The sequence below is a fragment of the Nerophis ophidion genome, linkage group LG26 (genome assembly GCF_033978795.1).
Source record: "Nerophis ophidion isolate RoL-2023_Sa linkage group LG26, RoL_Noph_v1.0, whole genome shotgun sequence".
Taxonomy (NCBI): Eukaryota; Metazoa; Chordata; class Actinopteri; order Syngnathiformes; family Syngnathidae; genus Nerophis; species Nerophis ophidion.
In genome coordinates, this window is record NC_084636.1 from 39,411,392 (window position 1) to 39,437,230 (window position 25,839).

Sequence of the window (25,839 nt, forward strand, 5' to 3'; positions counted from 1 at the left end):
TACTTACACATACAAAGTCTCCATGGTAGTATCAGAAGGTATCCAGTAACAAACGTGTCCGCATCACTCAACTTAATGCACTGCAGTGTAAAATATAACAAGTATCAAATCTTTATATCACTTACACATACAAAGTCTTCAAGGCAGTATCAGAAGGTATCCAGTATCAAATGTGTCCGCATCATTCAACTTAATTGAATATTGCAGTGTAAAAAAACATCACATTTGTCAAAATAAACAAGTATCAAATTATAGTTGCATATTACTTACACACAAAGTCTCCAAGGCAAAGTAACAAACGTGTCCGCATCATTCAACGTAATTGAACAATATTGTAATTATGGTTTGCAAGGAGAGTGACGGCAAACGGACACCAGATGGCAGTAGTGTACAGTAGATTTTATATATATATATATATACAGTGGGGCAAAAAAAGTATTTAGTCAGCCAGCGATTGTGCAAGTTCTCCCACTTAAAATGATGACAGAGGTCTATAATTTTCATCATAGGTACACTTCAACTGTGAGAGACAGAATGTGAAAAAAAAATCTAGGAATTCACATTGTAGGAATTTTAAAGAATTTAATTGTAAATTATGGTGGAAAATAAGTATTTGGTCAACCATTCAAAGCTCTCACTGATGGAAGGAGGTTTTGGCTCAAAATCTCACGATAAATGGCCCCATTCATTCTTTCCTTAACATGGATCAATCGTCCTGTCCCCTTAGCAGAAAAACAGCCCCAAAGCATGATGTTTCCACCCCCATGCTTCACAGTAGGTATGGTGTTCTTGGGATGCAACTCAGTATTCTTCTTCCTCCAAACACGACGAGTTGAGTTTATAGCAAAAAGTTCTATTTTGGTTTCATCTGACCACATGACATTCTCCCATGTGCTCTCTGGCAAACTTCAGACAGGTCTGGATCTGCACTGGCTTAAGAAGGGGGACATGTCTGGCACTGCAGGATTTGATTCCCTGTCGTCGTAGTGTGTTACTGATGGTAACCTTTGTTACTTTGGTCCCAGCTCTCTGCAGGTCATTCACCAGGTCCCCCCCGTGTGGTTCTGGGATTTTTGCACACTGTTTTCATGATCATTTTGATCCCACGGGATGAGATCTTGGGTGGAGCCCCAGATCGAGGGAGACTATCAGTGGTCTTGTAAGTTCTATTTTGGTTTCATCTGACCACATGACATTCTCCCAATCCTCTGCTGTATCATCCATGTATCCATTTTGGTATAAACTCAACTATATATCTTAGGGATGGAGTGGGGCAGTAAGGCTGAAGGAGGTCGGAGAGATATGTTGGCACGAGGTTCTTTAGACATTTAAAAGCAAATAGAAGGAGTTTAAAATTGATTGGATAACGCACAGGGAGCCAGTGATGGGACACTAATATAGGGGTGATGTGCTCACGTCTGCGGGTCTGTGATAGCAGACAAGCAGCAGAGTTCTGGACCAGCTGCAGGCGGGCGAGGGAGGCCTGGCTAATGACGACATAGAGGGCATTGCAGTAGTCTAAGTCAGGGGTGCCAACTGGAGGGGATCTACCTCATTTGTCGATGGCGAGCTACCAGTCGACCGCGGGGGTGTGTCAGTCGATCTCCAGCCAGGCTTTTAAAAAAAAATAGACCTAAAAATGAGTGATCATCAATTTTCACCAAGACGTCACTTAAATGACATTCACGGTACCGGAGGGTCTTGTGAGATGACGCTGGCTGCTGCAAGATCATTATTATGAAAATATGACCGAGAGGAAGGCCAGAAACACTTTTTATTTCAACAGACTCTCGCGCCGTACCTTCCGTCAAAACTCTAAAGGCCGACTGCACATTTCCTATCTTCACAATAAAAGCCCTGCTTCATGCTGCCTGCGCTAACTAAATACAGAGTCTGGGAAAACTGGCGTGCACAAGCGATCCCTCAGAAAGCTGGCGTGCACATCACTTGTGCACGCCAGCTTTCCCAGACTCTTATTTTGTTAGCGCAGGCAGCATGAAGCAGGGCTTTTATTGTGAAGATAGGAAATGTGCAGTCGGCCTTTAGAGTTTTGACGAAAGTCTGTTGAAATAAAAAGTGTTTCTGGCCTTCCTCTCTGTCCTTTTTTCCTAATAATGAAGTGGCAGCAGCCAGCGTCATCTCACAAGACCCTCGGGTGCCGTGAATGTCAATCAAGCAAGCTACGGAATTTGCCGCCAATGTTTTTCTTGTAAAGTGTATGGAAGCTGGATGAATTAGATGCCAAAAACCAACCACTTTCATGTGGTATTGTACAGAAAGGACAACTTTTTTTCTCCTCCATTTGAAAATGTGGGCGTTATCATCATTACTGTCTGATTCCAATCAATGCAAGTCATCAGAATCAGGTAATACACCAACTTATATTCTTGTCTTTGTGAAAGAAAGACATCTATATGTGTTACACATGCTTGTATTATCATTAAACACATTTAACTTGTTTACAAAAATGTCTCTTTCATAAATAAATAAATATAAATGATATATATATAAATGAGGTAGATCCCCTCCAGTTGGTCAATTGAAAAGTAGCTCGCCTGCAGAAAAAGTGTGGGCACCCCTGGTCTAAACCATTCCAGATAAAAGCATGAATTAATTTCTCAAGATAATGTCCTGATAGACGCGGTTTCACTTTCGCTATTTGGCGTAGTTGATAAAAGCTTTTTTGAACGACGATGCTGATTTGTTTTTCAAATTTAAAATCTGAGTCGAACTTTAGCCCCGGATTTGTGACACAGTCGCTGAGATACGGGGTCAGAGTGCCGAGGTCAACGTTGGGGGAGGGAGAGCGACTTGGACCGAACAACATAACTTCTGTTTGTCTTCATTTAGACTCGGGAAGTTCGCTGAAAGCCAGGCTTTGATGTCGTGCAGGCAGTCAATGAGACGTTGTACTGTTATTTTGTGCCATGGGAAAATAGATCTGGCAATAATCGGCCTAAAAATTAAATGCAATACCATACTTCCTAATAATAGAACCAAGGGGGAGAAGGTAAAGCGCAAATAGGATATATTTATATATATGTATATATATATATATATATATATATATATATGTTTATATATACAAACCCCGTTTCCATATGAGTTGGGAAATGGTGTTAGATGTAAATATAAACAGAATACAATGATTTGCAAATCCTTTTCAACCCATATTCAGTTGAATATGCTACAAAGACAACATATTTGATGTTCAAACTGATAAACATTTTTTTTTTTTTGCAAATAATCATTAACTTTAGAATTTGATGCTAGCAACATATGACAAAGAAGTTGGGAAAGATGGCAATAAATACTGATAAAGTTGAGGAATGCTCATCAAACACTTATTTGGAACATCCCACAGGTGTGCAGGCTAATTGGGAACAGGTGGGTGCCATGATTGGCTATAAAAACAGCTTCCCAAAAAATGCTCAGTCTTTCACAAGAAAGGATGGGGCGAGGTACACCCCTTTGTCCACAACTGCGTGAGCAAATAGTCAAACAGTTTACGAACAACGTTTCTCAAAGTGACATTGCAAGAAATTTAGATATTTCAACATCTACGCTCCATAATATCATCAAAAGGTTCAGAGAATCTGGAGAAATCACTCCACATGAGCGGCATGGCCGGAAACCAACATTGAATGACCGTGACCTTCGATCCCTCAGACGGCACCGTATCAAAAACCGACATCAATCTCTAAAGGATATCACCACATGGGCTCAGGAACACTTCAGAAAACCACTGTCACTAAATACAGTTGGTCGCTACATCTGTAAGTGCAAGTTAAAGCTCTAATATGCAAAGTGAATGCCATTTATCAACAACACCCAGTAACGCCGCCAGCTTCGCTGGGCCTAAGCTCATCTAAAATGGACTGATGCAAATTAGAAAAGTGTTCTGTGGTCTGACGAGTCCACATTTCAATTTTTGGGGGGAAACTGTGGACGTTGTGTCCTCCAGATCAAAGAGGAAAATAACCATCCGGACTGTTCCAGGCGCAAAGTTCAAAAGCCAGCATGTGAGTTAGTGTCCAAGGCATGGGTAACTTACACATCTGTGAAGGCACCATTAATGCTGAAAGGTACATACATGTTTTGGAGCAACATTATCATGGACGCCCCTGCTTATTTCAGTAAAAAAACATTTTACAACAGTGTGCCTTTGTAAAAAAGAGTGTGGGTACGTTCCTGGCCATGCCTGATGTCCAGACCTGTCTCCCATGGAAAATGTGTGGCGCATAATGAAGTTTAAAATACGACAAAGCTTCAACAATTAGTTTCCTCAGTTCCCAAATGTTTATTGAGTGTTGTTAAAAGAAAAGGTGATGTAACACAGTGGTGAACATGCCCTTTCCCAACTACATTGGCACGTGTTACAACCATTAAATTATAAGTCAATTATTATTTGCAAAACAAAAAAAAGTTTATGAGTTTGAACATCAAATATGTTGTCTTTGTGGTGCATTCAACTGAATATGGGCTGAAAATGATTTGCAAATCATTGTATTCCGTTCATATTTACATCTAACACAAATTCCCAACTCATATGGAAACAGGGTTTATATATATATATATAAAGGTTCCTACTTTTACTAATTATTGCCCAAGGCAAAACAACCAAATCGATCAATGATCTTGTCATGACCAAATAAAAACAGTATCGGCATCAACGCTACTGGACCTGTATTTACTTTGGGTTGGAATCGATACTAAAAATGGACCAACCCTTATCCACGCGGCTAATCTTCCACACCACTAGAGGGCGCTAAATCACAGCCAGTCACCACTTTACTGCCTGGACTTGGTCAACTTGAAGCAGACGGAACTTTTTATTCGTTCCTGCGACGCAAATGTGAGGATTGTAAAACACGTCTAGGAATTAGCATTCCTCTTTATTTGCGTGTTTACGGTAAAAAAAAAAAAAAACATGCATGTTACCAGACGGGGGTCGAACTTTAACCCACTTTTCAACCCCCGTTAATGAATACCAACAGGTCCGGTTTGTTTGTGTGAACACGAATGTTTGACACCCAAATAAAAGTCCGCCGTGACTCGCGTGGTTCGCCAGGAAGAGAACATAATCCTGCCGCCGTCCATCAGGGCTAATTTCAGCCCGATGGCAGCTCAATTTTAGCCAGCCAGCGCTGCAACACGACGCGGCCAATCAGATGCCGCCTTGGCACGGAAGCAGCCAATCAGAAGCCGTCATGGCATAAAGCAGCCAATCAGAAGGCAGCGCCCAGTGCGTATTACTTCGGACGGCTGCACGGCGGCCATGGACGGGACGAGTCGCGTCCTTTAATGTGCCAAAACTTCTAGAAGTTTCCTCTCCACACGGTGAGTCTTTTTCCTCTTCAACGTCTCATTTATGTCCGGCTTCTTTCCAAACGTCTTGCTTACTTTGCAGCGTGTATCGCTAAGTTGGCAACATTCTATTCGCCGACAGAAACAAACGCCACGTAAAAGTTTTTTTTTTTTCTCTCCTTCCATTATTATGACGTTTAGTTGTGGGATTTTATGCAATGACGTCATTGTTTGCTACTGGTTGCTATTCGAGCAAATCTGGATATATTTGTGACATCTGTTGGATGCTAACCACCTTATGGAATTTAAAGTTTCTTGCCGCGAACCAAAGTGTGGCTCGGGGGCCCATTTGTGGCCCCTAACTACTTTTTTAACGTCCCGTAGCACATGCTAATGTTAGCATGTTAGAATTTGTTTTGCTAATTTTGCAGTTGAGTACTTGACACATTTTATCATGCTAGCTTTTTTTAAGCAAATTTTTGTAGGTATACACAGGAGTCATATTTTGGTACTTGACGTATGATACATTTTATCATGCTAGCTTTTTTTAAGCAAATTTTTGTAGGTATACACGAGGCGTCATATTTTGGTACTTGACGTATGATACATTTTATCATGCTAGCTTTTTTAGGCTATTTTCTTTAACTATACACACAAGTCATATTTTGGTACTGGACAAATAGATGGTAGCTTTTTAAGTAATTTTTTGTAGGTATACACATGAGGAGTCATATGTTGGTACTTGACGTATGATACATTTTATCATGCTAGCTTTTTTTATTTATTTTTAAAGCTAATTTTTGTAGGTATACACAGGAGTCATATTTTGGTACTTGACGTATGATACATTTTATCATGCTAGCCTTTTTTAACCAAATTTTTGTAGGTATACACAGGAGTCATATTTTGGTACTTGACGTATGATACATTTTATCATGCTAGCTTTTTTTTAATTTTTATAGCTAATTTTTGTAGGTATACACAGGAGTCATATTTTGGTACTTGACGAATGATACATTTTATCATGCTAGCTTTTATTTTTAAAGCTAATTTTTGTAGGTATACACAGGAGTCATATTTTGGTACTTGACATATGATACATTTTATCATGCTAGCTTTTTTTTTTATTTTTAAAGCTAATTTTTGTAGGTATACACAGGAGTCATATTTTGGTACTTGACGTATGATACATTTTATCATGCTAGCCTTTTTTAAGCAAATTTTTGTAGGTATACACAGGAGTCATATTTTGGTACTTGACGTATGATACATTTTATCATGCTAGCTTTTTTTAAGCAAATTATTGTAGGAATAAACGAGTCATATTTTGGTACTTGACGTATGATACATTTTATCATGCTAGCTTTTTTTTATTTTTAAAGCTAATTTTTGTAGGTATACACAGGAGTCATATTTTGGTACTTGACATATGATACATTTTATCATGCTAGCTTTTTTTAGGCTATTTTCTTTAACTATACACACAAGTCATATTTTGGTACTGGACAAATAGATGGTAGCTTTTTAAGTAATTTTTTGTAGGTATACACATGAGGAGTCATATGTTGGTACTTGACGAATGATACATTTTATCATGCTAGCTTTTTTTTTAAAGTTGATTTTTGTAGGTATACATACAAGTCATATTTTGGTACTTGACGAATCGATGGTAGCTTTTTATGCTAATTTTTGTATGTATGCACACGAGGCGTCATATTTTGGTACTTGACGTATGATACATTTTATCATGCTAGCTTTTTATAATTTTTAAAGCTAATTTTTGTAGGTATACACAGGAGTCATATTTTGGTACTTGACATATGATACATTTTATCATGCTAGCTTTTTTTAGGCAATTTTTTATTTAACTATAAACACGAGTCATATTTTGGTACTGGACAAATAGATGGTAGCTTTTTAAGTAATTTTTTGTAGGTATACACATGAGGAGTCATATGTTGGTACTTGACGAATGATACATTTTATCATGCTAGCTTTTTTTTTTTAAAGCTAATTTTTGTAGGTATACTTACAAGTCATATTTTGGTACTTGACAAATCGATGGTAGCTTTTTAAGCTAATTTTTTGTAGGTTTACACATGAGGGGTCATATTTTGGTACTTGACGAATGATACATTTTATCATGCTAGCTTCTTTTTTTTTTTTAAAGCACATTTTTGTAGGTATACACGAGTCATATTTTGGTACTTCAACGCATATGCTAGCTTTTTTTTAAAGCTATTTTTTGGTAGGTATACACACAAGTCGCATTTTGGTGCTTGATGAATGATACACTTTATTATGCTCGCTTTTTAAAGCTAGTTTATGTAGGTATACACACGAGTCATATTTTGGTACTTGACGAATAGATGGTAGCTTTTTTTTAAGTTTAATTTTGTAGGTATGCACACAAGTCATCATATTTTGGTACTTGACGATGATGCATTTTACATTTTATCATGCTAGCTTTTTTTAAAGCTAATTTTAGTAGGTATACACACGAGTCATATTTTGGTACTTGACGAATCGGTGGTAGCTTTTTACGCACATTTTTGTAGGTATACACACGATTCATATTTTGGTACTTGGCGCATGCTACATTTTATCATGCTAGATTTGATCTTTTTAAGCTATTTTTTGTAGGTATACACACGAGTCATATTTTGGTACTTGACGAATGATACATTTTATCATGCAAGCTTTTTTTAGGCAAATTTTTGTAGGTATACACAGGATTCATATTTTTGTACTTGACGAATGATACATTTTATCATGCTAGCTTTTTTTTAAAGCTAATTTTTGTAGGTATACACAGGAGTCATATTTTGGTACTTGACGAATGATACATTTTATCATGCTAGCTTTTTTTAAGCAAATTTTTGTAGGTATACACAGGAGTCATATTTTGGTACTTGACATATGATACATTTTATCATGCTAGCTTTTTTTTATTTTTAAAGCTAATTTTTGTAGGTATACACAGGAGTCATATTTTGGTACTTGACGAATGATACATTTTATCATGCTAGCATTTTTTAGGCTATTTTCTTTAACTATACACACAAGTCATATTTTGGTACTGGACAAATAGATGGTAGCTTTTTAAGTAATTTTTTGTAGGTATACACATGAGTCATATTTCGGTACTTGACGAATGATACATTTTATCATGCTAGCTTTTTTTTAAAGCTAATTTTTGTAGGTATAAATACGAGTCATTTTGGTACTTGACGTATGATACATTTTATCATGCTAGCTTTTTTAGGCTATTTTCTTTAACTATACACACAAGTCATATTTTGGTACTGGACAAATAGATGGTAGCTTTTTAAGTAATTTTTTGTAGGTATACACATGAGGAGTCATATGTTGGTACTTGACGAATGATACATTTTATCATGCTAGCTTTTTTTTTAAAGCTAATTTTTGTAGGTATACATACAAGTCCTATTTTGGTACTTGACGAATCGATGGTAGCTTTTTAAGCTAATTTTTGTAGGTATACACACGAGTCGTCATATTTTGGTACTTGACGATGATGCATTTTACATTTTTATCATGATAGCTTTGTTTTAAAGCCAATTTTTGTAGGTATACACACGAGCCATATTTTGGTACTTGACGAATCGATGGTAGCTTTTTATGCTAATTTTTGTATGTATGCACACGAGGCGTCATATTTTGGTACTTGACGTATGATACATTTTATCATGCTAGCTTTTTTTTATTCTTAAAGCTAATTTTTGTAGGTATACACAGGAGTCATATGTTGGTACTTGACGAATGATACATTTTATCATGCTAGCTTTTTTAGGCTATTTTCTTTAACTATACACACAAGTCATATTTTGGTACTGGACAAATAGATGGTAGCTTTTTAAGTAATTTTTTGTAGGTATACACATGAGGAGTCATATGTTGGTACTTGACGAATGATACATTTTATCATGCTAGCTTTTTTTTGAAAGTTGATTTTTGTAGTTATACATACAAGTCATATTTTGATACTTGACGAATCGATGGTAGCTTTTTAAGCAAATTTTTGTAGGTATACACACGAGTCGTCATATTTTGGTACTTGAAGATGCATTTTACATTGTATCATGCTAGCTTTTTTTTAAAGCAAATTTTTGTAGGTATAAATACGAGTCATTTTGGTACTTGACGTATGATACATTTTATCATGCTAGCATTTTTTAGGCTATTTTCTTTAACTATACACACAAGTCATATTTTGGTACTGGACAAATAGATGGTAGCTTTTTAAGTAATTTTTTGTAGGTATACACATGAGTCATATTTTGGTACTTGACGAATGATACATTTTATCATGCTAGCTTTTTTTTAAAGCTAATTTTTGTAGGTATAAATACGAGTCATTTTGGTACTTGACGTATGATACATTTTATCATGCTAGCTTTTTTAGGCTATTTTCTTTAACTATACACACAAGTCATATTTTGGTACTGGACAAATAGATGGTAGCTTTTTAAGTAATTTTTTGTAGGTATACAGTCATATGTTGGTACTTGACGAATGATACATTTTATCATGCTAGCTTTTTTTTTAAAGCTAATTTTTGTAGGTATACATACAAGTCCTATTTTGGTACTTGACGAATCGATGGTAGCTTTTTAAGCTAATTTTTGTAGGTATACACACGAGGCGTCATATTTTGGTACTTGACGAATGATACATTTTATCATGCTAGCTTTTTTTAGGCAATTTTTTTTTTAACTATACACATGAGTCATATTTTGGTACTGGACAAATCGATGGTAGCTTTTTAAGCAAATTTTTGGTAGGTTTACACACGAGGGGTCATATTTTGGTACTTGGCGAATGATACATTTTATCATGCAAGCTTTTTTTTTTTTTAAAGCTAATTTTTGTAGGTATACACAGGAGTCATATTTTGGTACTTGACATATGATACATTTTATCATGCTAGCTTTTTTTTGGGCTATTTTCTTTAACTATACACATGAGTCATATTTTGGTACTGGACAATGGTAGCTTTTTAAGTAATTTTTTGTAGGTATACACATGAGGAGTCATATTTTGGTACTTGACGAATGATACATTTTATCATGCTAGCTTTTTTTTTAAAGCTAATTTTTGTAGGTATACACACGAGCCATATTTTGGTACTTGACGAATCGATGGTAGCTTTTTATGCTAATTTTTGTATGTATGCACACGAGGCGTCATATTTTGGTACTTGACGTATGATACATTTTATCATGCTAGCTTTTTTTAATTTTTAAAGCTAATTTTTGTAGGTATACACAGGAGTCATATTTTGGTACTTGACATATGATACATTTTATCATGCTAGCTTTTTTTAGGCAATTTTTTATTTAACTATACACACGAGTCATATTTTGGTACTGGACAAATAGATGGTAGCTTTTTAAGTAATTTTTTGTAGGTATACACATGAGGAGTCATATGTTGGTACTTGACGAATGATACATTTTATCATGCTAGCTTTTTTTTTAAAGCTAATTTTTGTAGGTATACTTACAAGTCATATTTTGGTACTTGACAAATCGATGGTAGCTTTTTAAGCTAATTTTTTGTAGGTTTACACATGAGGGGTCATATTTTGGTACTTGGCGAATGATACATTTTATCATGCTAGCTTCTTTTTTTTTTAAAGCACATTTTTGTAGGTATACACGAGTCATATTTTGGTACTTCAACGCATATGCTAGCTTTTTTTTAAAGCTATTTTTTGGTAGGTATACACACAAGTCGCATTTTGGTGCTTGATGAATGATACACTTTATTATGCTCGCTTTTTAAAGCTAGTTTATGTAGGTATACACACGAGTCATATTTTGGTACTTGACGAATAGATGGTAGCTTTTTTTTAAGTTTAATTTTGTAGGTATGCACACAAGTCATCATATTTTGGTACTTGACGATGATGCATTTTACATTTTATCATGCTAGCTTTTTTTAAAGCTAATTTTAGTAGGTATACACACGAGTCATATTTTGGTACTTGACGAATCGGTGGTAGCTTTTTACGCACATTTTTGTAGGTATACACACGATTCATATTTTGGTACTTGACGCATGCTACATTTTATCATGCTAGATTTGATCTTTTTAAGCTATTTTTTGTAGGTATACACACGAGTCATATTTTGGTACTTGACGAATGATACATTTTATCATGCAAGCTTTTTTTAGGCAAATTTTTGTAGGTATACACAGGATTCATATTTTTGTACTTGACGAATTATACATTTTATCATGCTAGCTTTTTTTTAAAGCTAATTTTTGTAGGTATACACACGAGTCATATTTTGGTACTTGACATATGATACATTTTATCATGCTAGCTTTTTTTTATTTTTAAAGCTAATTTTTGTAGGTATACACAGGAGTCATATTTTGGTACTTGACGAATGATACATTTTATCATGCTAGCTTTTTTTAAGCAAATTTTTGTAGGTATACACAGGAGTCATATTTTGGTACTTGACATATGATACATTTTATCATGCTAGCTTTTTTTTATTTTTAAAGCTAATTTTTGTAGGTATACACAGGAGTCATATTTTGGTACTTGACGAATGATACATTTTATCATGCTAGCTTTTTTTAGGCTATTTTCTTTAACTATACACACAAGTCATATTTTGGTACTGGACAAATAGATGGTAGCTTTTTAAGTAATTTTTTGTAGGTATACACATGAGGAGTCATATTTTGGTACTTGACGAATGATACATTTTATCATGCTAGCTTTGTTTTAAAGCCAATTTTTGTAGGTATACACACGAGCCATATTTTGGTACTTGACGAATCGATGGTAGCTTTTTATGCTAATTTTTGTATGTATGCACACGAGGCGTCATATTTTGGTACTTGACGATGATGCATTTTACATTTTTATCATGCTAGCTTTGTTTTAAAGCTAATTTTTTTAGGTATACACACGAGCCATATTTTGGTACTTGACGAATCGACGGTAGCTTTTTATGCTAATTTTTGTAGGTATGCACACGAGGCGTCATATTTTGGTACTTGACGAATGATACATTTTATCATGCTAGCTTTTTTTAGGCAATTTTTTTTTTAACTATACACACGAGTCATATTTTGGTACTTGACAAATAGATGGTAGCTTCTTAGGTAAATTTTTGTAGGTATACACACGAGGAGTCATATTTTGGTACTTGACGAATGATACATTTTGTCATGCTAGCTTTTTTTTCAAGCGAATTTTTGTAGGTATACACACGAGTCATATTTTGGTACTTGATGACTCGATAAAGCTTTTAAGTTGATTTCTGTAGATATGCACACGAGTCGTCATATTTTGGTACTTGACAAATCGATGGTAGCTTTTTAAGCTAATTTTTTGTAGGTTTACACATGAGGGGTCATATTTTGGTACTTGGCGAATGATACATTTTATCATGCTAGCTTCTTTTTTTTTTAAAGCACATTTTTGTAGGTATACACGAGTCATATTTTGGTACTTCAACGCATATGCTAGCTTTTTTTTAAAGCTATTTTTTGGTAGGTATACACACAAGTCGCATTTTGGTGCTTGATGAATGATACACTTTATTATGCTCGCTTTTTAAAGCTAGTTTATGTAGGTATACACACGAGTCATATTTTGGTACTTGACGAATAGATGGTAGCTTTTTTTTAAGTTTAATTTTGTAGGTATGCACACAAGTCATCATATTTTGGTACTTGACGATGATGCATTTTACATTTTATCATGCTAGCTTTTTTTAAAGCTAATTTTAGTAGGTATACACACGAGTCATATTTTGGTACTTGACGAATCGGTGGTAGCTTTTTACGCACATTTTTGTAGGTATACACACGATTCATATTTTGGTACTTGACGCATGCTACATTTTATCATGCTAGATTTGATCTTTTTAAGCTATTTTTTGTAGGTATACACACGAGTCATATTTTGGTACTTGACGAATGATACATTTTATCATGCAAGCTTTTTTTAGGCAAATTTTTGTAGGTATACACAGGATTCATATTTTTGTACTTGACGAATTATACATTTTATCATGCTAGCTTTTTTTTAAAGCTAATTTTTGTAGGTATACACACGAGTCATATTTTGGTACTTGACATATGATACATTTTATCATGCTAGCTTTTTTTTATTTTTAAAGCTAATTTTTGTAGGTATACACAGGAGTCATATTTTGGTACTTGACGAATGATACATTTTATCATGCTAGCTTTTTTTAAGCAAATTTTTGTAGGTATACACAGGAGTCATATTTTGGTACTTGACATATGATACATTTTATCATGCTAGCTTTTTTTTATTTTTAAAGCTAATTTTTGTAGGTATACACAGGAGTCATATTTTGGTACTTGACGAATGATACATTTTATCATGCTAGCTTTTTTTAGGCTATTTTCTTTAACTATACACACAAGTCATATTTTGGTACTGGACAAATAGATGGTAGCTTTTTAAGTAATTTTTTGTAGGTATACACATGAGGAGTCATATTTTGGTACTTGACGAATGATACATTTTATCATGCTAGCTTTGTTTTAAAGCCAATTTTTGTAGGTATACACACGAGCCATATTTTGGTACTTGACGAATCGATGGTAGCTTTTTATGCTAATTTTTGTATGTATGCACACGAGGCGTCATATTTTGGTACTTGACGATGATGCATTTTACATTTTTATCATGCTAGCTTTGTTTTAAAGCTAATTTTTTTAGGTATACACACGAGCCATATTTTGGTACTTGACGAATCGACGGTAGCTTTTTATGCTAATTTTTGTAGGTATGCACACGAGGCGTCATATTTTGGTACTTGACGAATGATACATTTTATCATGCTAGCTTTTTTTAGGCAATTTTTTTTTTAACTATACACACGAGTCATATTTTGGTACTTGACAAATAGATGGTAGCTTCTTAGGTAAATTTTTGTAGGTATACACACGAGGAGTCATATTTTGGTACTTGACGAATGATACATTTTGTCATGCTAGCTTTTTTTTCAAGCGAATTTTTGTAGGTATACACACGAGTCATATTTTGGTACTTGATGACTCGATAAAGCTTTTAAGTTGATTTCTGTAGATATGCACACGAGTCGTCATATTTTGGTACTTGAAGATGCATTTTACATTGTAACATGCTAGCTTATTTTTAAAGCAAATTTTGTAGGTATAAATACGAGTCATATTTTGGTACATGATAAATCGATGGTAGCTTTTTAAGCTAATTCTTGTAGGTATACACACAAGTCGTCATATTTTGGTACTTGACGATGATGCATTTTACATTTTATCATGCTACCTTTTTTTTAAAGCTAATTTTAGTAGGTATAGACACAAGTCATATTTTGGTACTTGACAAATTGATGGTAGCTTTTTAAGCTACTTTTTTGTAGGTTTACACACGAGGGGTCATATTTTGGTACTTGGCGAATGATACATTTTATCATGTTAGCTTCTTTTTTTTTAAAGCTAATTTTTGTAGGTATACACGAGTCATATTTTGGTACTTCAACGCATATGCTAGCTTTTTTTTAAAGCTATTTTTTGGTAGGTATACACACAAGTCGCATTTTGGTGCTTGATGAATGATACACTTTATTATGCTCGCTTTTTAAAGCTAGTTTATGTAGGTATACACACGAGTCATATTTTGGTACTTGACGAATAGATGGTAGCTTTTTTTTAAGTTAAATTTTGTAGGTATGCACACAAGTCATCATATTTTGGTACTTGAGTATGATGCATTTTACATTTTATCATGCTAGCTTTTTTTAAAGCTAATTTTAGTAGGTATACACACGACTCATATTTTGGTACTTGACGAATCAGTGGTAGCTTTTTACGCACATTTTTGTAGGTATACACACGATTCATATTTTGGTACTTGACGCATGCTACATTTTATCATGCTAGATTTGATCTTTTTAAGCTATTTTTTGTAGGTATACACACGAGTCATATTTTTGTACTTGACGAATGATACATTTTATCATGCTAGCTTTTTTTTAAAGCTAATTTTTGTAGGTATACACACGAGTCATATTTTGGTACTTGACATATGATACATTTTATCATGCTAGCTTTTTTTTTTTTTTAAAGCTAATTTTTGTAGGTATACACAGGAGTCATATTTTGGTACTTGACGAATGATACATTTTATCATGCTAGCTTTTTTTAAGCAAATTTTTGTAGGTATACACAGGAGTCATATTTTGGTACTTGACGAATGATACATTTTATCATGCTAGCTTTTTTTAAGCAAATTTTTGTAGGTATACACAGGAGTCATATTTCGGTACTTGAAATATGATACATTTTATCATGCTAGCTTTTTTTTATTTTTAAAGCTAATTTTTGTAGGTATACACAGGAGTCATATTTTGGTACTTGACGAATGATACATTTTATCATGCTAGCTTTTTTTAGGCTATTTTCTTTAACTATACACACAAGTCATATTTTGGTACTGGACAAATAGATGGTAGCTTTTTAAGTAATTTTTTGTAGGTGTACACATGAGGAGTCATATGTTGGTACTTGAGGAATGATACATTTTATCATGCTAGCTTTTTTTTTAAGCTAGTTCTTGTAGGTATACATACAAGTCATATTTTGGTACTTGACGAATCGATAGTAGCTTTTTATGCTAATTTTTGTAGGTATGCACACGAGGCGTCATATTTTGGTACTTGACGAATCGATGGTAGCTTTTTATGCTAATTTTTGTAGGTATGCACACAAGGCGTCATATTTTGGTACTTGACGAATGATACATTTTATCATGCTAGCTTTTTTTAGGCTATTTTCTTTAACTATACACACAAGTCATATTTTGGTACTGGACAAATAGATGGTAGCTTTTTAAGTAATTTTTTGTAGGTATACACACGAGGAGTCATATGTTGGTACTTGACGAATGATACATTTTATCATGCTAGCTTTTTTTTTAAAGCTAATTTTTGTAGGTATACATACAAGTCATATTTTGGTACTTGACGAATCGATGGTAGCTTTTTAAGCAAATTTTTGTAGGTATACACACGAGTCGTCATATTTTGGTACTTGACGATGATGCATTTTACATTTTTATCATGATAGCTTTGTTTTAAAGCCAATTTTTGTAGTTATACACACGAGCCATATTTTGGTACTTGACGAATCGATGGTAGCTTTTTATGCTAATTTTTGTATGTATGCACACGAGGCGTCATATTTTGGTACTTGACGTATGATACATTTTATCATGCTAGCTTTTTTTTATTTTTAAAGCTAATTTTTGTAGGTATACACAGGAGTCATATGTTGGTACTTGACGAATGATACATTTTATCATGCTAGCTTTTTTAGGCTATTTTCTTTAACTATACACACAAGTCATACTTTGGTACTGGACAAATAGATGGTAGCTTTTTAAGTAATTTTTTGTTGGTGTACAGATGAGGAGTCATATGTTGGTACTTGACGAATGATACATTTTATCATGCTGGCTTTTTTTAAGCTAATTTTTGTAGGTATACATACAAGTCATATTTTGGTACTTGACGAATCGATGGTAGCTTTTTAAGCTAATTTTTATAGGTATACACACGAGTCGTCATATTTTGGTACTTGACGATGATGCATTTTACATTTTTATCATGCTAGCTTTGTTTTAAAGCTAATTTTTTTAGGTATACACACGAGCCATATTTTGGTACTTGACGAATCGACGGTAGCTTTTTATGCTAATTTTTGTAGGTATACACACGATTCATATTTTGGTACTTGACTCATGCTACATTTTATCATGCTAGATTTGATCTTTTTAAGCTATTTTTTGTAGGTATACACACGAGTCATATTTTGGTACTTGACAAATGATACATTTTATCATGCAAGCTTTTTTTAGGCAAATTTTTTTAACTATACACAATAGTCATATTTTTATACTTGACGAATGATACATTTTATCATGCTAGCTTTTTTTTTTAAGCTAATTTTTGTAGGTATACACACGAGTCATATTTTGGTACTTCACGAATGATACATGTTATCATGCTAACTTTCTTTTTTCAAAGCAATTTTTTTTTGGTGTACACACAAGTCATATTTTGCTGTTTTGATGAATATGCTATTTTTTTAAATATTTTTTTAAATTTTTGTAGTATACCTACGAGGAGTCATATTTTGGTACTTGACTAATAGATAGCAGCTTTTCTTATGCTAATTTTTGTAGGTATGCACACGAGTCGTCATATTTTGGTACTTGACGAATGATACATTTTATCATGCTAGCTTTTTTTAAAGCTATTTTTTGTAGGTATACACACGAGTCATATTTTGGTACTTCACAAATAGATGGTAGCTTTTTTAAGCTAATTTTCGTAGGTATACACACGAGTCGTCATATTTTGGTGCTTGACGAATGATACATTTTATCATGCTACCTTTTTTTTAAAGCTAATTTTTGTAGGTATACACACGAGTCATATTTTGGTACTTGACGAATCGATGGTAGCTTTTTAGCCTAATTTTTGTAGGTATGCACACGAGGCGTCATATTTTGGTACTTGACGAATCGATTGTAGCTTTTTAAGCACATTTTTTTAAGTACGCACACGAGTCGTCATATTTTGGTACTTGACGAATGATACATTTTATCATGCTAGCTTTTTTTGATAGCTAATTTTTTTAGGTATACACACGAGTCATATTTTAGTACCTGACGAACCATGGTAGCTTTCTTTACGCAAATTTTTGTAGGTATACACAAGTCATATTTTGGTACTTGACGAATAGATAGTAGCTTTTCTTAAGCTATTTTTTGTAAGTATACACACGAGTCATATTCTGGTACTTGACGCACATGCTAGCTTTTTTTTTTTTTTAAGCACATTTTTGTAGGTTTACACACGAGTCATATTTTGGTACTTGATGCATGCTACATTTTATCATGCTAACTTTTTTTTTAAAGCAAATTTTTGTAGGTATACGCACAAGTCATATTTTGGTACTTTGACGGCTATGCTATTTTTTTTTAAAGCTACATTTTGTAGGCTGTCAGTGTGTGAATGGGCGACTCTGAAAATACTGTCAAAGCGCTTGGGCCTCCTTAAAAAGGAGTAGAAAAGTGCTATACAAGTACAACCCATTTACCATAGGTGTACACACAAGTCAAATTTTGGTACTTGATGCATATGCTAGGTTTTTTTTTTTTAAAGATAATTTTAGTAGGTATACACGAGTCAAATTTTGGTACTTGCCGCATATGCTAGCTTACCAAAGTCCTTCTAAAACATTTTGATAGATTTCTGAGTGCCGTGTGTAATGTTCTATATTCTCAATGGAAAATATAAAATGTTGGTGTTGTTTACATATTTTTCATTTTGTGGTCTACACCTATCTCAGGGGTGCCCACACTTTTTCTGCAGGCGAGCTACTTTTCAATTGACCAACTGGAGGGGATCTACCTCATTTATATTTATTTATTTATGAAAGAGACATTTTTGTAAACAAGTTAAATGTGTTTAATGATAATACAAGCATGTGTAACACATATAGATGTCTTTCTTTCATGAAGACAAGTTGGTGTATTAACTGATTCTGATGACTTGCATTGATTGGAATCAGACAGTAATGATGATAACGCCCACATTTTCAAATGGAGGAGAAAAAAAGTTGTCCTTTCTGTACAATACCACATGAAAGTGGTTGGTTTTTGGCATCTAATTCATCCAGCTTCCATACACTTTACAAGAAAAACATTGGCGGCAAATTCCGTAGCTTGCTTGATTGACATTCACGGCACCCGAGGGTCTTGTGAGATGACGCTGGCTGCTGCCAGTTCATTATTATGAAAAAATGACAGAGAGGAAGGCCAGAAACACTTTTTATTTCAACAGACTCGCGCCGTCCATTCCGTCAAAACTCTAAAGGCCGACTGCACATTTCCTATCTTCACAATAAAAGCCCTGCTTCATGCTGCCTGCGCTAACAAAATAAGAGTCTCACAAGAGTCACTTGTGCACGCCAGCTTTCTGAGGGATCGCTTGTGCACGCCAGTTTTCCCAGACTCTGTATTTAGTTAGCGCAGGCAGCATGAAGCAGGGCTTTTATTGTGAAGATAGGAAATGTGCAGTCGGCCTTTAGAGTTTTGACGGAAGGTACGGCGCGAGAGTCTGTTGAAATAAAAAGTGTTTCTGGCCTTCCTCTCGGTCATATTTTCATAATAATGATCTTGCAGCAGCCAGCGTCATCTCACAAGACCCTCCGGTACCGTGAATGTCATTTAAGTGACGTCTTGGTGAAGATTGATGATCACTCATTTTTAGCTCTAGTTTTTTTTAAAAGCCTGGCTGGAGATCGACTGACACACCCCCCGCGGTCGACTGGTAGCTCGCCATCGACGTAATGGGCACCCCTGACCTATCTTATGTGTGACTGCCAACTACTGGTCACACTTAACATTTCACCATGTACCAAATAAAATAGCTTTGAGGTCGGTAAACGCTGTCGATTTTTTGAGAAAATTAAAGGAGTTTTAAGTGCGCCTTATAGTCCAGGAAATTTGGTGATATTAATACTGTTGTTGATATTAATCGTTTTGTGTTTGATTACTTTTGGATTGTTTTGTGTCATGTTTGTGTGTCCTCTCAATTGCTGTGTTGATTGCTATTCTGAATGTATTGTGTGTGGAATTAGGATGGTATTATTATTGGATTATTTTCTTGGACTGATTATTAATAATAATTAAAAAAAACAAAAAACTATTTGCTGTACTGGATTTAAAGGGAAGAACTACAAAAATGGCCCCCGCTTCTCGGATTTGTCTGTCCGTGGCCCCCCAGTGTAGAAATTTTTCTGCGATAAAATAATCATATCATTAGAGAGGCTAATACAATTTTTAAAGAGTGCCATGTTGTTTTGTGTCCTCAGGATCTGCCCCCATGGGGGAAATGGAGGGGTCATACCGGACCCTGCAGACCCCCGGCACCAGGCTGGGGGCCCAGTTCAACGCAGGTATCAGCACGTTGGAGCCGGGCCAGACCCTCAGCGGCTACATGGTCAGCGAGTCCAACGGCCTGGCCCGCGGGCTCCAAGTCCGCGTCCAAGGTCTGGACGAGTCCCAGGAGTTCTTCGACCTGGACGTAAGTCTCTGCCCCCCCCCCCCCCCCCCCCACTGTGTTAAGTCTGGTGTTGGTCACCCAGCAGGTGTGTTTGTGACAGCTGCAACCTGGCTTTGCCCGCCAAAATCCCTTCCTGCGCCTTATGGCGTCTTGTTTGTGTCGCTCGCACTCTCGCGGGTTTTTGGGAGGTTTCTGTTCTGTGGAGGTTTTGGGTGTTTACTCTCCTAGATAAGTGGTCTCTAATCTTTGATTGAAAACCAGTAACTCACAGAAGGTTTTAATGGATTTTACTTTGCAGTGATTAACTTAACTGCTGACTCAGTGTCCACTCAGCTTGGACAAAAACTTGTTGACTTGGGGGTGTGACACCACCTTTATGACTTGGGGGTGTGACACCACCTTTGTGACTTGAGGGTGTGACACCACCTTTGTGACTTGGGGTGTGACACCACCTTTGTGACTTGGGGGTGTGACACCACCTTTGTGACTTGAGGGTGTGACACCACCTTTGTGACTTGAGGGTTTGACACCACCTTTGTGACTTGAGGGTGTGACACCACCTTTGTGACTTGAGGGTGTGACACCACCTTTGTGACTTGGGGGTGGGACACCACATTTGTGACTCGGAAGTTTGACACCACCTTTGTGACTTGAGGGTGTGACACCACCTTTGTGACTTGAGGGTTTGACACCACCTTTGTGACTTGGGGGTGGGACACCACCTGGTGTCAAACCTCCAAGTCACAAAGATGGAGGTTTGACACCACCTTTGTGACTTGAGGGTTTGACACCACCTTTGTGACTTGAGGGTTTGACACCACCTTTGTGACTTGAGGGTTTGACACCACATTTGTGACTCGGAAGTTTGACACCACCTTTGTGACTTGGGGGTGGGACACCACATGGTGTCAAACCTCCGAGTCACAAAGATGGAGGTTTGACACCACCTTTGTGACTTGGGGGTTTGACACCACCTTTGTGACTTGGAAGTTTAACACCACCTTTGTGACTTGGGGGTTGTACACCACCTGGTGTCAAACCTCCAAGTCACAAAGATGGAGGTTTGACACCACCTTTGTGACTTGAAAGTTTGACACCACCTTTGTGACTTGGTGTCAAACCTCCAAGCCACAAAGATGGAGGTTTGACACCACCTTTGTGATTTGGAGGTTTGACACCACCTTTGTGACTTGGAGGTTTGACACCACCTTTGTGACTTGGAGATTTGACACCAACTTGTTGACTTGGAGGTTTTCTAAATAAAGGGGACCACAAATAAATTTTATTATTGGTTTTATTGCAACAAAAAATCTTAGGGTACATGAAACATATGTTTATTATTGTAATTTAGTCCTTAAATTAATAATAATAATAATAATAATAATAAAAGATAGATTTTATTTGTAAAAAAAAAAAACACTTTACATTGAGCAAACAACCTCAAAGTGCTACAGTGTATCAGGAAAAAAAATAAAAAGATAATAAAAACAAATAAAATAAAAACTAGAACTAGCACGTATACATCTAGGAGAAAAAAATAATTGTAAAAAAAAGAGGTTTTAAGCCATTTTTAAAAGAACTCACAGTCTGTGGTGCCCTCAGGTGGTCAGGGAGAGCGTTCCACAGAATGGAAGCGGCGGAGCGGAACGCTCAGAGTCCCATTGTTTTTTGTAGCCTTGTCCTCGAAGGTTGGAGGAGGTTTGTCTGTCCGAAGCGGACGTGTCGTGTGGAGGACTTGGAGGATTAAAAAAATAGTAAACATACTAGACAACTTGTCTGTTAGTCATAAATAAACAAACGACTAGCCTTAATTAGTCTGCGGACGTATGCAGTAACATATTGTGTCATTTATACACCTGTTATTAGGGACAAACTGTAAAAATTTATTATTAATATACTGTTCATTTACTGTTAATATCATTTTCTGTTTTATCATGTTCAATCTACACTTCTGTTAAAATGTAATAATCACTTATTCTTCTCTGATACTTGACATTAGTGTTGGATGATACCACACATTTAGGTATGGATGTGATACCAAGTAGTTACAGGACCATACAATAAAATATAATACCTAATAAACTAATAATAATATTTTGTAAGAAATACTGATGTAAAGGGTAGGTGTCATGCGGTTTTCTGTTTTAACATGTTCTATCTACACTTCTGTTAAAATGTAATAATCACTTATTCTTCTCTGATACTTGACATTAGTGTTGGATGATACCACACATTTAGGTATGGATGTGATACCAAGTAGTTACAGGACCATACAATAAAATATAATACCTAATAAACTAATAATAATATTTTGTAAGAAATACTGATGTAAAGGGTAGGTGTCATGCGGTTTTCTGTTTTATCATGTTCAATCTACACTTCTGTTAAAATGTAATAATCACTTATTCTTCTCTGATACTTGACATTAGTGTTGGATGATATCACACATTTAAGTATGGATGTGATACCAAGTAGTTACAGGATCATACATTGCTCATATCCTCATGTGTCCAGGGTAATATTTCCTGACTTGATAAACATAATAGGAATTTTTGAAAAAGGAAAAAAGATTTTGTGATGATAAAAAATATCGATGTAATCATAGTAGTATCGACTGGATATGCTCCTGTACTTGATATCATTACAGTAGATCTACCCATAGCATTTGTTTACATTGTGACGCAGGTGAGCTAAAGTAGTGAAGCATGTTTAGCTCTTCCTCATCCTCCAGTGATAATGATATCACAAGAAACGTACTTGTTGCCATGGAGGCCAGGATTAGTGATGTAGAAATGGCGAAAACACTTTGGATGGACGTTAGCCACTAGCCATGTCTTAAAGCAGCTCTTCCTGTGGGTGTTTCAGTGTTATAACTTTACCTTTATCTTTACTTTTTACACCAAAATGTGCCCGTTCTCCCTTTTCTGTCTACACACTGTGTCTGCTTGTAAGTACTCTGTGTGTGTGCGCTGCCTAACATGCTCCTCTGCTCGTAAAACCAGCAAATGTCATGACGTGATATGCTGTCATGCCCCTGAAAAAAAATATTGGGAACCCGTCCATTTATCTATTGTTTGTCCCTTTCGGGGTGTCAGGGTGTGCTGGAGCCTATCACAGCTGCATTCGGGCGATAGGCTTGCTGCACCCTGGACAAGTTGCCACCTCATCGCAGGGCCAACAGACAGAACCAGTACTTTTTCAAACATTTTTGATTAATTAATACCCGGGATATCATACAACCCTCGTACTTACTTATTTGGAAAAACTGTCTTAAATGTTTAAAAACATGTTTTCGTTGCTACCACTTTCCCAAAAATCGTTTGTGTTCATGGACTCATTTTGCTGACTTGAAATATTCCCACAACAGACTTTTAACCTCTTTTTCTTCCTAGTTTTTGTTACTTTGTTGTGATTCTTGCTAGCGAGTAGTGAGGGTTTCACACATCTTGTGTGTGACCCGCCTGCGCCCACCTGAGATAAAGATTGACTGACAAGAGGGTTCGCTCCGTTCAAATCTGCTATTGAACAGACACAATGCACAGGGCGAACCCTCTCGTAGCCTGGGTAATTTTCTTGTGTTTATCTTGTGTTAAGGTCAAGATGTTCTCCTGAAATGTTTGTCATTCTTGTTTGGTGTGGGTTCACAATGTGGCGCATATTTGCAACGGTGTTAAAGTTGTTTGCACGGCCACCATCAGTGTGACCTGTGTGGCTGTTGGCTGTGATCAAGTATGTGAAGTGAAGTATATTTATATAGCGCTTTTCTCTAGTGACTCAAAGCGCTTTACATAGTGAAACACATTTTTTAAAGCAGTGTGGGTGGCACTGGGAGCAGGTGAGTAAAGTGTCTTGCCCAAGGACACAACGGCATTGACTGGGATGGCGGAAGCGGGAATCGAACCTGCAACCCTCTAGTTGCTGGCACGGCCACTCTACCAACTGAGCTATACCGCTAAGATCAGGGCAGATCAGGAACAACGTACACCCCCACGTCACCGCCCCCCTCCGTGCGTCGGTTGAAGGGGGCGGGGCTTTGGAGGTGGCGGCGTATATTGTAACACATGGGATTCTGGGTAATTTTCTTATGTTTATCTTGTGTTAAGGTCAAGATGTTCTCCTGAAATGTGTTTGTCATTCTTGTTTGGTTTGGGTTCACAATGTGGCGCATATTTGTAACAGTGTTAAAGTTGTTTGTACGGCCACCATCTGTGTGACCTGTGTGGCTTTTGGCTGTGATCAAGTATGTCTTGCAGTCACCAACATATGTCGTATTACAGAGAAAAATGTTAAATTGTTAGTATGAGCATAAACTTTTATATAACAGGCTACATATATTTTTCGACTTGAATGTAAAAATACACAAATATTAAATAAGATTTACATTAAAATTACATATAAAACTGCTAGTATGGACAGACTTTTATATAACAAGCTACATATTTAATGAAAATTATATAGTGTGTGATTGTTGTCTGTCTATCTGTATTGGCCCTGCGATGAGGTGGCGACTTGTCCAGGGTGTACCCCGCCTTCCGCCCGATTGTAGCTGAGATAGGCGCCAGCGCCCCCCGCGACCCCAAAAAAGGGAATAAGCGGTAGAAAATGGATGGATGGATATGTATAATTTGGTATTTTTCTGTAAAAAAAATAGAAATATACATAGTTTGTCATTACTGGCGTATTACTTAAAATAACAGGCGGTTTGTTTATTTACAGATAATGTCTTCAGTTCTACAGTTTTATAACCTATTTAAATTTTTAAAAAAAATTACAGTAGAAATTTAGAGTAAATTAACCATGAAAATAGGACTTTTTTTTTTTTTTACAGTGTAAAAGGCTGCCCTTTGTCACCGATTTTGTTCATAACTTTTATGGACAGAATTTCTAGGCGCATTTTAGTTTAGTTTAGTTTATTAAGGATCCCCATTAGTCTACACCTGTAGTGGAGACTATTCTTCCAGGGGTCCAGGCAAAAAACATCACACAACCACAGAACAAACGATTAAAATGCAGTACAACATGATCCAATAATAAATTGTCATGATACAAAAATGGCAACAACAAAGAACCAAAAAATACTAATAAATGTTGTTACATAATAATTGTCATACAAAGATAAAAATAGCAATATAAAAATAGATATACTGTATACATTTTTGCAAAAATAAAACTAAAATATACACATTAGTGTACCAAGGACAAACAATAAGTGACAAAGTATCATCCTTCCATTTTCTGCTGCTTATCCCATAATCAATAAAATACTCAATAGTCAATAAAAACAGTCATGACATTAGGTACAATCTAGAATAATCTCTTTACGCAATACTTCTCCTTTTAGTCTATTCTTAAAGCCCACTATGCTGGTGATTGATAGCAGATATTGTGGAAGTCT

General features: G+C 35.8%; 1 protein-coding gene across 3 annotated transcripts in view; it reads left to right on the forward strand.

Annotated features, from left to right (window-relative positions):
- The first annotated feature begins 5,039 nt into the window (after nucleotides 1–5,039).
- Nucleotides 5,040–25,839, forward strand: part of LOC133543928 (FERM, ARHGEF and pleckstrin domain-containing protein 2-like) — a 173,428-nt gene continuing 152,628 nt past the window's right edge. Inside the window, exons 1-2 of one of the 3 annotated variants that reach the window (XM_061888850.1) lie at nucleotides 5,040–5,340; nucleotides 20,254–20,465. In XM_061888850.1, the coding sequence (XP_061744834.1) occupies nucleotides 20,265–20,465 (201 nt within the window). In that variant the 5' untranslated portion in view covers nucleotides 5,040–5,340; nucleotides 20,254–20,264. The remainder of the gene's footprint in view (nucleotides 5,341–20,253; nucleotides 20,466–25,839) is intronic. The other 2 variants (XM_061888847.1, XM_061888848.1) reach the window with 2 other exon arrangements.